General features: G+C 51.7%; 1 protein-coding gene across 1 annotated transcript in view; it reads left to right on the forward strand.

Moving 5' to 3' along the window:
* Positions 1-676: 676 nt before the first annotated feature.
* TTLL8 (tubulin tyrosine ligase like 8) overlaps positions 677-11,830 on the forward strand; it is a 39,702-nt gene continuing 28,548 nt past the window's right edge. The window contains exons 1-4 of the mRNA XM_034985950.1: positions 677-743; positions 6,529-6,620; positions 10,614-10,752; positions 11,503-11,576. Coding sequence (XP_034841841.1) covers positions 677-743; positions 6,529-6,620; positions 10,614-10,752; positions 11,503-11,576 — 372 coding nt within the window. The remainder of the gene's footprint in view (positions 744-6,528; positions 6,621-10,613; positions 10,753-11,502; positions 11,577-11,830) is intronic.

The following is an 11,830-nucleotide window of genomic DNA, read 5'->3' on the forward strand; positions in this document are numbered from 1 at the left end:
CCCCACGCCCCGCGTTGGCCGGCGCGCCGCGGCCCCTAGGCCCCGCGCCCCGCGCCCCCCGCGGGAGGGGCTTGCGCAATGCGCCGCGCAGCCCCGGCCCGTTGGCCCGGGCAACCGCTGGACACCCGGCGGCGCGGCGGGGGGCGGGGGCGCAGCGCGCGCCACGGGGCCGATCCCGGGTGAGCCCTGGCCCCGCGCCTCGGAACCCCGGACCTGCGCCCCTGCGGATGCCAGACAGGACCTGTGCCCGGCCCTGCTTGAGCCCTCGGGAATCCCTGACGCGCCCGCCCCCGTCCCGGGGCTCCAGACCCCCTCCCCTCGCCCCAGGGTTCTAGACGTCCTGCTCGGAACCCCAGAACCGCTCTTCCTCGGAACGCTCCCCCTTCACCTCTCCACGCTGCTGCCGGGAGCCCCGACCTTAGTCCCACCCGCTCCGCCCGCCTCCCGCTCCCGTTGGCGCTCCAGCCTTGCCCACCCGCCGACCTAGACTTGCCCTCTCCCCCCAGACCTGCCCCGAGACCCTACACCTGCCCTCCCCTCAACCTGGCCTCGGAGCCCCGGCGCCGACCTGCCCCGCCCCGCAGGGATGACCTCCGGCCGCGAGCCCTCGCCGACGCCCCGTCTCCTGGCAGGGGCGCAAGCAGGCGCGAGGAGGGGTGAGCTGCCGGAGGCCGGAATGGAGCCGGGAGGAAGGAAGAGGCTCTCGTCCGCTTCGCTGGAAGGAGACCCGAGAGAAGAGAACAGTCAGTCTCTTCGCCCACCTTCCGGCCGCTCGCGGTCGAGGCGCGAACGGGGTGGGGGCGAGCGGCTCAGACGCGAGGCGCGGGGCCCGGGATGACTCAGGCCGTCCAGGGGCGTGAAGGCCCGCCGGGGCGGTCGGGGGACCCTGGCCGCGGAGCTTGTGCTTGGGCCGCTCTTCCCCGGACCCCCCCCCCCCCCCCGCATCCTCCAGGCCCCTGCCCTCCACCTCTCTGCCCGCCAAGCCGGTCGACTTCGGAGCTCAACTTGGCAAAGTGGTGCGAAGTCAGATGCTCGCGTTAGGGCGCTGTCCGGGAGAAGTCCTGGCGAGCCCCTTCCTAGATCTGAGTAAACCCGTGCACTCGCCTTTTTGCCAGGGCGCTCATTCTCTTTGGTAAATACCTAAGAGCGAACTCACTGGGTCCAGGGTGGGCTCCTGTTCAGCTTTATGTTACGGCGCGGGGGAAGCGCCTCAGCTGCTCCACGTCCAGGCCAACAGTGGGCGTCGTCCTGTTCATTCTGGGCATTGGGTGGGTGTGGGGGCCGCCTCCCTGTGGTTTCCATTTTACTTTCCCTTCTGGGGCTCTTTGTGGAGTATCTGTCCCAGTCTTTTGGCCGTTATTAAACTGGGTTGTGGGTTCTTCCTTATTAAGTGGTGGGAATTCTTCGTCTCTTCTGGTCGGATACCAGTTCTTTGTCAGTTAGATGTATTATAAATACCTCTGGTCCATGGCTGGTGTTTTCAGCCACTTAATGATTCCTTTTGAAAATCAACTTCTTAGTTGTAAGGAAGTTTAATAGTCAATCTTTTCTTCTATAGTTAATGCTTTTTGAGTCTTACTAGGAAATCTATATCTACCCCATTGTCCAGAAAACGGTATCCTATGTTTTCCTTTAGAAACTTTATAATGTAACATTTCCCATTCACCTCCACAGTTCACAGGGATTGACTATTTTGTATGGAGTGAGGTAGGGGTCAGTGGGCAAATGTTCACTCTTCCCCCATGTGAATATCTAATTGACCCACGTGGGCCCTGCAATGTCACCTTTGTGGAATATCAGGCCTAGGCCTATTTTTTGTTTTCCATTCTGTTTTATTAATTTCTCTGCCTATCCCGAGTCCATTCTACCCTGTTTTAATTCCAGTAGCTTTATAATAAGTCTTAATATTTTGTAGTGTAAGTCTTCTGACTTTATCCTTCAAGATTTGTTTACATTTTCTTAGACTTTTGCATTACCATATAAATTTTAGAATCAAATTGTTAATTTAACACACACCCACACACACAAGTCCTGCTGGGATTTTAATTTTGGTTACATTGAATCTATATAGCAATTTGGGTGAAACCTAACATTTTATCAACATTGAGTCTTTCAACCCAGGAACATTTAGTTCTTTGATTCTTATCAACAGTGTTTTGTAGTTTTCAGAGTACAGGTACGGAAGACCTCTTTTGTTAGATTTACTCCTAGATATTTGATGTTTTTTAGAGATAACGTTGAGTTTCATTTTCTAATTATTCCCAGTATATAAAAGTATAATTAATTTTATTGTACTGACTTGGCATTTGGTGACTTTGCTAACTAATTCTAATAGCTAGTAGATTCATTTAGATTTCTTATGTACACAATCATCTGCAAATCTTTTCAGTTTTTATACCTTTTATTTCCTTTTCCTGCATTATTGCATTGGCTACTACTTTCAGTATAATGTTGAATAGAAGTGATATAGTGGACATCTTTTTTTCTTCCCAACAAAGAAAGGTCAGGGATCATGACCTGAGGAGAAGGCAGACGCTTAATGGACTGAGCCACCCAGGTGCCCCCTTTGTTTAATCTTTCATTTACTGAGAGAAGTAGGTTAAATATCTCAATATGATTGTGGATTTTCTTTTTTTGTTTTTTAGCTTTGTCAAATTGTATTTTTTTTAAAGATTTTATTTATTTATTTGACAGAGAGAGACACAGTAAGAGAGGGAACACAAGCAGGGGGAGTGGAAGAGGGAGAAGCAGACTTCCCCTTGAGGAGGGAGCCCGATGTGGGACTCGATCCCAGGACCCTGGGATCATGACCTGAGCTGAAGGCAGATGCTTAACGACTGAGCCACCCAGGCACCCTGTCAACTTGTATTTTTATATATAATTACGTTCATACACATTTGGAATTTTTATATCTCCCTGACAAATTGATCCTTTTAATATTATGGACTATCTCTCTTTTGTCTTTAATAATTATTTTATTAAAGTTCTGTTAATATTTATAAGTAAATATTAGTATGTAATTATTTACTAAGTATCTCTAAAAGTGACATTTTCTAAATAACTAAACTCTTTTTTCACATTTGATAAGATGAACAATAATTCCTTACTAAAATCCAACACCCAGAATATATTCATATTTCCCCATTAAGTCCCAGAGTTGGTTTGTTCAGATCATGATCTGGTCAAGGACCACATATTGCATCAGGCTGTCCTTTCTCTTCGCTATCTTTTGATCTGGAGTGGCCACCCCTCTTGCCTTGTGTTTTCAGGATCTAGACTTGATGAGGACAACCTCTTGTTCTGGAGAAAGTCCTACCTTTGGGACTTGTCTAGCTGTTGGCCTTGGGGTGGTTTACTGTCCTCCTCTGCCCCTTCTCTGAGCCTTGTGATCTGTACTCTCCTCCTCTGCCCCTTCTCTGAGCCTTGTGATCTGGAGATGAACTCTGGAGACCTGATGAGATTTGGGTTGAGTGTTTTGCCAAGACTCCTCGGAGGTGGTGCTGTGCCCCTAATTTGCCCGCAGAGTCTGGCCGTGCTGGTTCCCAGTGCTGCAGCCCGTCTCTGGACCAGTGCTGGCCAGACCCCTCCAGGGTAGGGTCGTGTTTCCGCGGCCACCTGAGGAGTGGAGCTGTGGCACTTGATGACTACCCAAGGCCCCTGAGTGGGGGTGGGGGCTTCCCCAGAGAATCTCTCTGAGATGGGACAGGAGGTTGGGCAGGAGGTGGTGCTGGAGGTTGACGGGAAAGTACTTCTGGATCAGTGAGGAACACAGGCCTGGGCAAGGGGATGTCATTGTAGGCTGCAGCAACCTCAGCCCCGCTCCGGACACACCACCACCCCTGCACCCACTCACCCGCCCCTCACTCTCCCCAGGGGGCCAGCTGCCCTGGGAGGCCCTTGTTTGAATGGCCGGTTCTCCACAAAGAACAGATGAGGAGCTGCACTCTTTAAGGAGCGTTGTCCTCCCCGGCGGGCCTCCTCAGCCTCCGTGAAGTTCCATTCCTTCCAGAAGGTGTGCCCAGGTGCTTATTTCTGCCCGGCAGTTACGGGCTTCCAGGGAAGGTGTTGGCACGCAGGTGTCTCTGATGGCCTTGGGTGAGGATTGTGTTTGCACTGCTCTCTCACTCTCGAGAGTCTTCCTGGACGACTGGACTGGGTCTGGCCAGTGACCATCATATTTTGTGACACTCCAGTGGTCTACACTCAGCCCTCCCACCTCTGCACGCTGCTTCTGCATCTTTTTGCTGTCCCCCATCCCAGTCTGTAAGTGCCTCAAGATGCCCTGAGATCACCTGGGGAGAGGGAGAGCTCAGATCCCTCCAGTCAGGGCAGCCGTGCTTAGAAACCAAAGGCCGGGTGCCACGGAGGGTTGTTGCCAGGCTGTTTATGGGTGTCTCAGTTCACCAAGAGTTTTCAGCCTGAATGGAAATTAGGGCTCATTAAGACTTTCTGCATCTGTTGACATGGGATTTACGACTTTTCCTGACTCTCTTACAATGTTTGCTTTTCTAATCCAGCCTTGGAATAACACAAGGCAGCGGTGGCATGTACGATTCTGTCCTCTGTGTGGGAGTCACACCGGCCTGTGACCTTCCTTCCCTGGAACGTGCTGGCCTCATACAACGAGTTAGGTGTGGCCATGCCTTTTCTACTCTCGAAATGAATTGTACAAGATTATAGATGTTCCATACCATTCACCCAAGAAGCCATTAGCCCTGGAGTTTTACTGATGGGAAGGTTTTAAATGACATTTTTATGCTTCTTTTCTTTTTTATTAGTTGGTCTCACCAATTGTTTATTAATTTTGTTAGTCATAAACCTTTGGCTTGACTAATCCTCTATTGGATTTTTAAAAATATTTCATCAATGTCTCCTTTCTGTTAATTTTCTTGTATTTCTTCGGGTTTAAATTTACCGTTCTTCCTAACATCTTGAGACGGATGCTTAACTCACTGTTTTTAGCCTCTGCTATTTTCAAATATATGCATCTACAGCTAAAAATCTCTTTATAAATACAACTTAACTACAGCCCAAAGATTTGATATTCGGTATTTTAATTATCGTTTAGCTAAGAAATATGCGGTACTTTCCATCTCAATTCCTTCAACTCGTGGCTTGCTCGGTTCCTGGCAGCCCCACATGCACGGCACATGTCTGTGGCTTCCGTGTCTTGTCCCATCATTCTGCTAACGCTGGCTTTGCTCGCTCTAAGGCCATGCTCTCGGACCGGGGGTGCCGGGGGCCGTCTCCTTGTGCCCCCCAGCCCCTCCCACCCTCCCTCTGTTCTGGTTTTTGTCCCCATGGACCCCACATGGATGAAACCACTCACTGTGATTCCTTCTGTGCTGGGCTTCATGGGACATTTACATTGAGAATATTTTTTTCTCAGTCGGTGCTTTACATTTTCTTTTTCTTAACAGAGCAGAACGTGTCATTTTGCCAACTTTGCTGGTGCTTTTTGCCTGATCCACGTCTGTGCTTTCTGCCAGAAGCTTTGTGTGTCTAGCTTTCACATGGAGGCCAGGGGTCCACGTCAGATGAACTGTTGTGTGTTGTCAGCTGGGGTTCGATTTGTTTTCTGCATGTGAACATGCAGTTGTCAGAACACCATCCCCACTGAAGGGCTTTGCTGCTTCTGTCTGTATTGATTGGCTGTGCAGTTGTGGGTCTCTGGGGCCCACAGGGGGAGGAAGACAGCGGGTGGGTGGAGGAGTGTCTGCTGCTGGCCTGTCCCGCCTGCGATGTTCCCTGGACATCCAGGCACCAGGGGTCCTGGAGGTGTCAGGAGGTCTGGCAGTGTGGGTGGAAGGTGTACATTCAGGAGTCTGGGCATGGTGGAATTGAAAATTCCAGTGAGTGGGTGTGGACAGGAAGCATGGAGTCTGAGATCCAGGCCTGGGCACTTCCAAGGTTAGGGCATAGAGAGAGAAAAAGGGCTGCAGTGAGGAGGAGAAGGGGGGCCAAGGGGAGCAGGGCTGGCCAGCCACGTGTCCGGTGCTCCCAGGAGCCAGGGCCTAAGGGAGTGACAAGGGATCGGCTTGCGTATGTATGACTTCAGCATGAGTGGTGTCCACGGTGGAGTCCAGCAGACAGGGGTGTGGAGAGAGGTGGAAGGCAGGAGTGTGGAGAGGTGTGGGGTACAGAGAGGAGGGTTTTCATTTAGTTTTTAAGGTATGTGCTGCTGGCAGTCTGGTGGCCATAGTCAGGGGGAAGAGCGGGGAGGGCTGGCCCTGACAGAGCCTGAGGGGGGTGGTCATGGCGTGGTGTGGCCACAAAGTGGGTGGGGAGCACAGCAAGGAGAGAGGGTGCCCAAGCCAGAGCTGTAGGGGAGGTGGGCGGGGGGCAGAGAGAGGACACGGCCAGGGGATGGCGCAGCCTGGGGAGGGGGCTTAGGGCTTGCAGGAGGAGGGTCTGAGGGCCGGAGGTGGGCTGGGCGGAAGGTGATGGGGTGCGGGTGGGCTGGGCTTCCTTTCTAAGCATCCCCCATGCACTTTTACCTTAGCCTGGATGTCTGTTTCTCTTCTGCAGAATTAAAACAAGGAATTTCCCAAGACTTGACTTCTTCCCCCAAATTAGACAGATACAAAATAGCAAGACAATTAACAGAAAAAGCCATCAAGGTAAATGTCTTTTGGGGCTGGGGGGTGTACTTTTTTAAAGTTTTATTTATTTCTGTAATTTCTTCACCCCACGTGGGGCTCGAACTCATGACTCGGAGATCAAGAGTCCCGTGCTATTCAGACTGAGCCAGCCAGGCACCCCAAGGTGGGGGGGGGCACTTTTTAAACGTGGAAACTTATTTTGGAATTTGGAGAGCGAGTGGGTTGCCTTTGAGTGCTGAGCTCCCAGCTGCCCTCAGTCCGCCAGCCTGGGTTGGCCCTGGACCCCAGTGCTGGGCCCCAGGGGGAGGGGAGCGGGGGTACGTCCTGTTGTTTACGGGGCAGCAGGGTCCATCTGCTGTCCTGAGAGCACCAGGAGCCTTCGCTGGGGAAAGGTGGTATTCTCCGGCTTTGCCCTGCGTTGCCGGCCCTTGCTCAGAAGGCTGGGCGTGAAGGGCTCGGGAAGTCCAGCACATCATCCACGGGGACATGCTCCTGAGGCTCTTTGTGCACCTGCAGAGCACGGGTCGTGAACCCCGGTCGCCATGGGACGGGCTGGGTGCACCAGGTGCGCTGTCCTGGGGAGTGGGAGCGTGTCACCTGCCTGATCCTGGTGGCTGTGTGTGCTCTCTGGGATTTCATACCAATGAGCCATACCAGCTCGTTAATTCTCAGGTTTTCTACTGAAGCCTAAAAACAGGTGAACATTTAGGGCTATAAGCATCCCTCTAAGCATTCGTTAGCTGCTTTCGCAAGCTTTTATTTTTATAGTACTTTAGTTGAGATGTAGTTCAAAGTATTTTATAATTCATATTACTACTTTTCATTGATTGTGGGTTACTTAAAAGTAGAGTTCTTGTCTATACTTCTGGGGTTTTTTTTTCTATTTTTTTCATGTATACAAGATTTTCTCATTTTATTTTATTATTAATTTTTAACTTTTTATTTAAATTCAATTTAATTAACATATACTGTATCGTTAGTTTCAGGGGTAGAATTTAGTGATTCATCAGCTGCATATAACACCCAGTGCTCATTACATTGCGTGCCCTTCTTAATGCCCATCATCCAGTTACCCTGTCCCCTCTCTCCCCTCCAGCAACCCTCAGTTTGTTTCCCATGGTAGAGTCTCTTACGGTTTTTCTCCCTCTCTGATTCTGTCTTATTTTTCCCTCCCTTCCTTTATGCTCCTCTGTTTTGTTTCTTAAACTCCACATAAGAATGAAATCAGATGATAATTGTCTTTCTCTGGTTGACTTATTTCATTTAGCATAATACCCTTTAGCTCCATCCATGTCTTTGCAAGTGGCAAGATCTCATTCCTTTTGATGGCTGCATAATATTCCATTGTATATATATACACCACATCTTCTTTATCCAGTCATCTGTCGATGGACATCTTGGCTCTTTCCACAGTTTGGCTATTGTGGACATTGCTGCTATGAACACTGGGGTGCAGGTGCCCCTTCGGATCACTATGTTTGTATCCTTTGGATAAATGATTGGTTTTTTTTTTTTTTTCTATTTATTTTGTTACTGATTTCTAGCTTGGTTGCATGTGGTTGAAAATGTAATCTGCATAATGTTATTCCATTGAAGTGTGTTCAGACTTGCTTTACGCCCAGCATTTTGTGCGTTTATGTGAAAGTTGATGTGGGGTACCCCACTCATAGACATCAGGACAGAGCTGGTTATTTGCGTTGTTCAAGTCTTTGAGGCTGATGGAAATCTCTGGTCTGTGGGTTCTGTCACTGACTGAGAGAAGCATGTTAAATACCCTTTTATCAGTGTGGATTCCCTCACTTTGTAGTTGTCAAATTTTGCTTTATATAATTTATAGCCCTCTTACTAGGAGCATACAAAAGCATCTTCCTGGCGAATTGAATCTTTTTGTAAATTATGGCATGATTTTCTTTACTTGAGGGGTTTATTTTGTCACAAAGGCTGTTTTGTCTCATATTTAGATCCTCTTATGTTCTACCTATCTAAACGCTTGTGCTTTTGATTTTCTCTTGTAAACATCATAGATTGAGATTTTAGAAATCCAGCCTGGCACTCTTCACCTTTTACCTGGAGCCTTTGGTGGGTTTATCTTTGACTGCACCCCTGGGGGCCTCGGGCGTCCCCATGTGTCCCTGCCTCCTTCCCTCGTTCAGTCTGCCCTGTCTGCTCATTTTGTGGCTCTGTGTGGACTGATTACATTTTAAATTCCATTTCCCCTCTCTTGTACGTTACAAGTCTTATACTCCGTTTTTCTTCCTTTTGTAGTTCCCTGAGGATTTTTATCCTGTTGATTAAAATAATCAGCTTTTCTGAAGTTGTTCGGTTTGACTGTAAAAGGTGGGCGTCCTTGCTGGGGGTCAGGTTTCCTGCCTGTCTCTGCACGTGGCAGCCGCTCTGTGGCCAAGTTCATCCCATCCCTCTGTCCTGGTGCACAGCCCCGTGGGGGACGAGGGCAGCTTTGGACAGGTTTTCTGTGTAGAAGGAGGCTCAGAGAGGTCCTCTGACCTGCTGGGTCTTTCCTGTGGGTGCTAGAACTGGAACTCACAGCGTCTGGCCCAACACAAACTTTCTTGTATGTGTTCCTGGGTGTGGGGCGCAGGTCCTCCTTGTGGGAACTATAGGATATGTCTGCTACCAACATTGTGTGACAAACCACCATGAGCTTAGCTACTTAAACGCTTAAACATTTATTATCTCACAGCTTCTGCAGGGGCCTCTGCTCAGGATCTCTCGAGGCTGAAATGAGGCATCAGCTGGGCTGGGGTCTCATCTGGAGGCTCAGCTGGGCAAAGATCTGCCTCCAGGCCCCGTTGGCTGGTTGGCAGGATTCGTTCCCCTGTTCCAGTAGAGCTGGTTTCTTCAGAGCCGGCACTGGGGAGAAGGTCTCTGCTGATTTGACTCTCCAACTTCAGGGATGCCCTGGACCCTCTTTTTTTTTTTTTTTAAAGATTTTATTTATTTATTTGAGAGACAGAGAACGAGATAGAGAGCATGAGAGGGGGGAGGGTCAGAGAGAGAGGCAGACTCCCTGCTGAGCAGGGAGCCCGATGCGGGACTCGATCCCGGGACTCCAGGATCATGACCTGAGCCAAAGGCAGTCGCGCAATCAACTGAGCCACCCAGGCGCCCATGGACCCTCTTTTTAAGAGGTGCACCTGATTAGGCCAGGCCCACCCAGTATAGTCTTGTCTTTTGATTCATTCAAAGTCATCTAATTAGGGACACCATGAGTTTGAGCCATTCCCCTCCTGCCCTGCCTGCCCCCACAAACTTGTGAGGCACTGAGCTAACTGCTGACCCTGCCATGTGGCCGTCCCCCTCTGTCCCCTGCCAGGTGAAGGTGCGCAGGCCGTACCTCAGCAGCGTGGGCCCAGGGCCCAGCATGACCGTCACTGTCCCGTCTCCCATCCCTCAGCTGGGAAGGCCTCAGTACACACCACCCACTGCCACCTCCCTGCCTGGTCCCAGCGTCTGTGTTCATTTCCACAGTCACGGGCAGAGTCCCCAGCTTCCTTGGTGCTGGCCTCATGCTCTTAGCACTCTTGTCCCTCTGGCCCTTCTTGGGTGGTTGAACGGCTCTTCCCTCTCACTCCTCCTCGAGCCGTAGGCACCTGTCCCCTCGCCCCCAGCCCGAGAGACTGTCACCTTTGTAGAGAAAAGAAAGCCTTAGAGTGCATGGCCTCTGGCCTCAGCCCCACCTTCCAGACCAGGACCTGCCCTGAGCTGGGCACGCGCCCGTGGTCCTGGTTGTGCGGGGCCTCCTAGCCTTCGTGGGAGTGACACCCACGTGTGCAAGGCCCACAAAGAATGAGCACGCGCCACAGAGGAGGGCCCTGCTCCGTGCCTGTGTGCGTTCTTGGATGTTTCCGCGTGTTTTCCTTGGAGCGGGACCTGAGTGTCATCCCACCCACTGGCACAATCTGTCTCACTCTGCCTTGAAGGCTCCCCTCACAGACAATCAACCACCTTGTCTTTCATTCTTTAATTTAAAATATGCTCTTGCAATTTGAGGAAAAGAAGATTTTCTCCATCTACGGGCACTACCCAGTGATACGGGCCACCCTTCGAAGAAAGGGCTGGGTGGAGAAGAAGTTCCACTTTCTGCCCAAGGTCGTCCCAAATGCAGATGATGACAGTGCGGGGGTGCCTGGTAGAGTATCGAAGGCGTCTTGTCTCTTGGTGCAAGGCTTGTGTGCGTGTTTGTCAGAGGGCCAGAGTGAGTCACACCTCTCCGGGGAGTGCTGTTCTGGCCTGAAGAGCCTGTGACTTGGGCCTCCCCTGCGTGCATGGGGGTCTCCCTGGGCAGGCAGAGGCCGTTGCCCTCCCGTTACCCCCAGGTATCCCCACACCAGGCCTGTGCTTTCAAAGCCTGGTCTGGTTGCTTCTCAGTGTCTTGCTGTCCATGCCCACGACTTCTCGGTGTCCCCCTGTCCATGCCCACAACAGGCCTCCTCCTCCCATGTCTGGGCAGTTGCCACCATCCTTCAGTGGCCCTGCCCTGTCTGTCTCTCCTCTAGGAGTCCCCACTGGTCACTCCTCGGTCACTCTGCCCAAGGCCCTGCTCCCACTCTGCAGAGAGCATCTGCACTTTCTTGGGCCTGGGGTCTGCACAGGGCCAGCTCCTGGCACCGTCCTGCTCCCGGCGCCCCTCTCCACCACACTTATCCCAAAGCTGTCTGTCCCGCCCCACACCTGGGGTCCCGGACCCTGGGACTGCACCTGGCGGAGGGGCCATGCAGTGAACACTGGGGCGGGAAGACGAAAGGCCCCTGGAGATGAGTTGCTGAGGCGTCAGCAAGTGCGCCGTGGCCGTGGAGGCTGCTGGCTATGTGGCGTGGGGGCCGTGCTGAGACGCTCGGGCCCAGACAGGCTGACGGCTCTCTGGGGGTTGTGTTTGCAGAACATAAATGTGCTGAAGGCAAAGAAAACCAAGAAGAGGCTTTGGAGAAGACAGATGACATCCATGATGTGATGGTAGGTCCCCACACCTGAGCTCCCGTGGGCCAGGCGGGCCTCGATCTCCCCACGCCTCCTCACACTGTCACCTTCCCTGGGCCGTGTCCTGGGGAGGGGTGGCAAAGCCGGTCACACCAAGCTGCTGGACGCATGTGCATGCTTGCACTCATGTGTATGTGTGAGCACGCTCGTGTGTGCCCGCGTGCACCCGTGTGCATGCATGTACTCGTGCGCACCTCTGTGTGTGCACTCGTGTGTGCCCATGTGCACCT

Source organism: Mirounga leonina, unplaced genomic scaffold (assembly GCF_011800145.1).
Source record: "Mirounga leonina isolate KUSES-001 unplaced genomic scaffold, KU_Mleo_1.0 Mir_375, whole genome shotgun sequence".
NCBI lineage: Eukaryota > Metazoa > Chordata > Mammalia > Carnivora > Phocidae > Mirounga > Mirounga leonina.